The sequence below is a fragment of the Papaver somniferum genome, chromosome 9 (assembly GCF_003573695.1).
Source record: "Papaver somniferum cultivar HN1 chromosome 9, ASM357369v1, whole genome shotgun sequence".
Taxonomy (NCBI): domain Eukaryota; kingdom Viridiplantae; phylum Streptophyta; class Magnoliopsida; order Ranunculales; family Papaveraceae; genus Papaver; species Papaver somniferum.
This window is the reverse complement of record NC_039366.1, coordinates 54,035,252-54,041,103: the sequence shown is the minus strand read 5'-3', so window position 1 is coordinate 54,041,103 and position 5,852 is coordinate 54,035,252. Positions and strand designations below refer to the sequence as shown.

Genomic DNA, 5,852 nt, shown 5'->3' with positions numbered 1-5,852 from the left:
ATGGGACATGATAATCTTGTAGTGATGTACAATACAAATAAGTAATCAGGCTCAATCCTACAGGATCTACACTGTAGAAATTGAGGATAAAACCTCAAATGAGGGAAGAACAAACACTTAACAATTTCTATTCACTGATTGAAAGAGGAATACAGACTCGATACATATTAGAGCAATAGAATGACACATGTGCCAGCCACATACTAACAATACTAACTACAACCAGGGTGCCCTTATACATGGGTGCCCTATAAGACATGGGACATGACATTTCCGAACCCTTCAAATCATCCTTGTCCTCAAGGATGATAGATATGACAATAGAATGAGCGGGCTGAAGAGATGCATAGTTGTTGTAGCTTGTTCACAAACACCGCAAGAGATGTGACCCATATAATCTTCAAAAATAGCGCTGTTAAGTGTGTGATAGATTGTATAAATACCTTGAACCAACTGAGTGATGTTATGAAGTTGGAGTAACAGATTCTTCTCTGAAGTAGGTATACCGTTGTCCTGGTAGTGTTCCGAGAAGAGACAAAATAATGAGTCTCCTTTAATGCTTTTATCAACTGGACCATTACTTGAAGTTCTGACAATCACCAGGTCGCAACTCTTTTGATGCATAAGAATTGGTTCAGTAGTGTCCTGTATAACTAGTTTGAATCTTCCAATTCCTTTGACCCAAGAATCACTTGCATACCCCACACTGCATACGCTAATTGGAGATAAGAAGGCTGGTGCTCGATCTTGTTGCATCTCTATCCCATAATTCTGGCTTCTACAATATGAAACACTCATAAATATCCAACAGTACAAGAGAAGGGAGTAAAAAGGCCATTAAACACTACCATACCCATTTTACTGAACAACACACACAATCTGCCTTTAATAATTAAACTATTAGTAAAAAGGCCACCAGCATTTGCGGTTGTAATCCTGAATCCTACTGTTCCTTTGCAGAATTTTACCCTCGTATCCCACATCTTGTTTCGAAATGACCGACCCAATACACACGTATGACGAGTAAGGTACTGTTGAACAACAGCCAAGGTTATAATAACCATCACAATACATGTCAGAAATGCCTTCATCTTCGTTATTTCTGCAACCTCAGCAACTTCGATTGAAGTTTCCTCCGATGTTGGTACCTGGTTTAATTTTCTAGTGTGAAACTCTATCTTCCTCTCTGCATGATTGATGAGATCCAACAAGTTTAGGAGATTCTGGTTCCGATTTGGTGAACTATCTCCCAATTGAATTAGGTAATCCAATCGGAAATTAATTACTTCACACCTTGCACTCATTACAACCCTCAAATCATCCATGATAAATCCAAGGAAAGACCGTCTCTGATACCACTTGTAGTGATCTACACTACAAATAAGTAATCAGGATCTACACTGTAGGAATTGAAGATAAAACCTCAAATGAGGGAAGAACAAACACTTAACAATTTCTATTCACTGATTGAAAGACGAATACAAACTCGATAGATATTAGAGCAATAGAATGGCACATGTTCCAGGCACATACTAACAATACTAACTACACCCAGGGTGCCCTTATACATGGGTGCCCTATAAGACATGGGACATGAAAATCTTGTAGTGATCTACACTAAAAATAAGTAATCAGGCTCAATCCTACAGGATCTACACTGTAGAAATTGAAGATAAAACCTCAAATGAGGGAAGAACAAACACTTAAAAATTTCTATTCACTGATTGAAAGAGGAATACAGACTCGATACATATTAGAGCAATAGAATGGCACATGTGCCAGCCACATACTAATAATACTAACTACACCCAAGGTGCCCTTATACATGGGTGCCCTATAAGACATGGGACATGACAAAATCACTTGGCAAGGGCTATATATGACGGTTCTTAGTGTAGTGAGATGACCACCAGGGAATAACTTTGATAAATGTGATTGTAAGCTCAGATCCTAAGACACCAAAGACAACATTTTTTTATAAATAAGTAAGATTCTGGCCTTGTTTGGTAACCATTATGATTATCTATTTATGATTATAGATAATCATAAACTGAAAAATGATTATATCATAATCATTTTTGAAATAAATTTTAACAAACAACTTTTTGGAATAATTGATTATCAAAAAATAAAAAATGATTAAAATGAGAAGTTGTTTGGTACACATGTTTATCATTATCATTTTAGTGTTTTTTCTATAAACCACAACACACAAATTTAATCATAGATCTTCAATACACCAGCAGTTTGATTTTAGCTAGTTTCGGTATCGAAACCTGTACATGGCATCGGCAATTTCATCTCTCACGTGATTCATTTCACTTCTTCTTTGTTGATGTGCGTACATACCACTAAACGTTGGTTCATCAGGCGGGGATGTATCAATATCTATGACATTTTCTTCATTTGCATAATATGCAAACAGTTCATCAGACTTGGATTCCGTCCTAATGAAATTGTGAATTGCACATGTTGCTATTAATATTTGTACCTGGGTGTTGTATGGAAATGAGGCAGGATCCCTCAAAATTGGAAAGCGAGATTTAAGAACTCCAAAGCTTCGCTCGATTGCATTCCTTAACGAAGAATGCCCAAAATTAAACAAGTCCTTTGCAGTGAACCTTCCATTGCTTCCTCTTCTACAGTCATGTAAGTGATAACGAACTCCCCGATATGGAGCAAGAAAACCAGGCATGTTTGGATATCCAACATCAACAACATAATACTTTCCTAAAAATGTAAACAATGTCAGAGAATATTCAGCAACAATAACATCTTTAGTCACAATACAATTAGAGGGAATTCACAAGAAGGAAACGCATTCTGGTCAGAAAGAAGACATGGTACACAAACAACAGTGGTTTAGGTTCTAAGATATTCATGCTTATAATCCAGGACTTGACATATTGTACTTCGAAAAGTTGAAATGAAAACTGCCATTAGATACTACTATACATTCTATCCATTGAAAGTATGTCAGACCAAAAAAAACCCACAAAATTATAAGACTCTTACTAACACAATTTGTTTTAAAGACTATTATAAAAGGTGCAAACTCATATACTGAATTACTGCGTATATTCCATTTTTCCAAAAACGTAAGTAGTATATGCACATTTATGATTTATGTAACAAGTTAGCATTGGAAGGTGAGACCTATCTTACTGACCATATTACATTTTTCCGGCTTAATATCTTACTTCCTCGCCTTAGAGATTTGATCCTGGTTAAATAAAAAATAGGCCGGTGCCATACATATATGTTGGCAACCAAAGAAAGCGTAAATTCAAAATAAATAATGGCACACACTGAAATTTCTAAAGATTATAAATTAATCACCAAAAACAGACCTTAGAGATGTTGCGTAGCAGCAACCCACGACACTTACACAAAATGAGCGACAATGACATAAAGCTATTGTTGTTACTACTGGAACAACTTAAATTTCTAGGCCGAGTTCCATTACAATACTAGTTCTACCAAAATAAAAATACTAACTATACTGGTGACTCAATGTATCAATCCAGACTTCTTGAAATGCAACTAAATCTGCTTCCACTATGGCGTGTTCCAAGCTTAGTGATACACTTTCTAAACATCATTCATTTTGAATATATAGACATATGGTAATCAAAAGTTGGGATACAATCGACAATACATAGCATACAATCGACAATGCAATACCAATGACAAAGCAAAAGAGAGTACAGATTCATTGAACAACTATCTCAAATCCGGATACAAAAAAAAATCATGTAGTTCGAGGTTCATATGATAAGCAAAATGTATAGCAAAATTAACTAACCTTCAGGGGCATGAGGAAACATCAGACTTTTATTACTCAAAGCTTCCCATAAAATTCTTGAGTCATTTGCAGATCCTTCCCATCCAACGTAGATATATGTGAATTTCAAATCAAACGAACATACTGCCATCACGTTTTGCGATATATTTACTTTCCTATCGAAGTATGGTGTTTGTTGGGCTAGTGGTACAATCCCTTTAATATGTGTTCCGTCTATAGCGCCAATACAATCCTATAAAATATTTATGGAAATTTAAATTATAAGTTAAAAATGAGAAGAAAAAAAAAAGACAAAGCTAAAAGAGATATCATCTGACGTACCTTGAACCATGGGAAATATTTAGAGTTGTTGAGTATTTCAGCTGGAGTCTCAGAAAAAGAAGGAGGTTTTATAAGTTCCTTGGAAAGTTCCATGATGGCTCTCAATACTTCATTGAAGTATCTACTTATAGTTTCACTGGAATGTTGAAATCTTTCTTGTAACATTCTATTATCTTCTTTATGTCCAATTGTGAGTAGGAAAATCGCCAACTGCTCTTCTATGGTAACCCATCGTCTGTCACGTAAAAGTTCTCTTTCTCTTAAAATGTGAGTCAACCTTAAGAAAACAAATTTCTCCATGCGATACTTCTCATAACATCTACGGGGATGGCCGCGCAAAATCTCTTGCATGTGTTGATGTCCTGTAAGTATAGAAGTTCTACAGGGTTCCTTACATATGCGACCCTTAACGTTTTCGATAACTGCTGCAACCACAAGTAATAAGGTGCGTTCTTCAAGCTCTTCTTCGGAGTCCATATCCTAATATATACAAACAATTGGTAAGGCTCAGTAAGAGGGAAACTAAAGAAGAGTAAGTTGAACTAAATTGAATATAGAGTAGGAAAAATAGAGAACAGTAGAATAAACAGGTTATCAATTTAAAACTAGTTCTCATGCCTCATATACAACCAGAATTCAAAGGAAAGAGCAAGTGCATTAATCAGAACATATGCATTAGAACCAGTTGCAGTTGAACCGCCAAAAATGGTACACAACTCTTCATAGATAGGGCAGCCATTTGTCTTATACTTTTTTTTATCCGGGTTTTCCTACGTCAAAACATTACAAAGTATCTACTAACTACTGCCCACAATAATTCACAAATCAAAATACAACCTACAATAAAAACAAAGAGGGTGATGTCAATTAAATTTACCCCAAGATATGCATCCCACACTCCTTCATCGTCAACTATAATCTTTTTATCTTCTGAATCACATTCAAAGCCACTAAGGGACATGAGTTTCTTCATGTCATTGTGTCTAACCCTCAACACATTATACCTATTCTTAATCTGATCCATAGTAAAACTCTATCCACTTTTCTTGTTGAATTCATCTTTTACTTCAATCCAAGCTTCTTTCACAAATGATTTAGGCTTCTTACCACAAAGTATTTGAACGATCAAAAGTTCACATAGGCTTTTTCCAAACTATTACACCATTTGGCAGTTTCAGTCGACATTCTAATGAACCCAATTTTTAAGAAAATGTTAGTAAATACCAGTCGGGCAATTTCACAAACAGTTGGTGGGATTTCCAAAATCAAGAGCAGAGCAAAACACTTGACATACTAAATTGAAATTAACAAAGAAAAAATTGAAAACCCACTAAAGAAAAGTTACCTAATTTTGATTTTGATACGAAGTTCTTCAAATTTTGAAGAAGATGAATTCACCACCTTAGTTTGGGTTTCAACAGAAATGTGAGAGAAGATCGAGATTAATCGTCGAGATTCGAGTTGCTGATGAACATATAACAGAGGAGAGTAGACGATTGATGAAATCAGAGAGGAGAGAAATCAGATCTAGGGTTTTTCTTCCCCATTTTTTTCTTATCTAGTTCCCCTCTCTCAGTTAGTTTTTATCGAAAATAAATAGAAAAGAAAAAGGAAACCCGAATTTTTGTTTATAAAAATGAGAATCGATTATTTTAATTTTTAAAAACAAGTTTTAGTTGTGTAAAGAAATAATTGATTTTTTAGATTATGTTTAAAATAACTGATT

At 35.1% G+C, this 5,852-nt stretch overlaps 1 protein-coding gene across 1 annotated transcript; it reads right to left on the bottom strand.

Moving 5' to 3' along the window:
- Positions 1-2,257: 2,257 nt before the first annotated feature.
- Positions 2,258-5,150, bottom strand: LOC113311953 (protein ALP1-like). Its single transcript, XM_026560736.1, has 4 exons — positions 5,004-5,150; positions 4,127-4,606; positions 3,806-4,037; positions 2,258-2,730 (listed from the first exon to the last, which is right to left on the bottom strand). The coding sequence occupies exons 1-4, from the start codon at positions 5,148-5,150 to the stop codon at positions 2,258-2,260; spliced, it is 1,332 nt and encodes a 443-aa protein (XP_026416521.1).
- Between the last annotated feature and the right edge of the window lie 702 nt (positions 5,151-5,852).

Bases quoted from the DNA above. Each gene is read 5' to 3' on its own strand.
- LOC113311953 (XM_026560736.1), bottom strand. From the start codon at position 5,150: ATGGATCAGATTAAGAATAGGTATAATGTGTTGAGGGTTAGACACAAT. The intron at 4,607-5,003 runs GTAAATTTAATT...TGTATATATTAG, and splicing joins TGTGGGATGCATATCTTGGG to GATATGGACTCCGAAGAAGA. The intron at 2,731-3,805 runs GTTAGTTAATTT...TTACATTTTTAG, and splicing joins GTTTCCTCATGCCCCTGAAG to GAAAGTATTATGTTGTTGAT.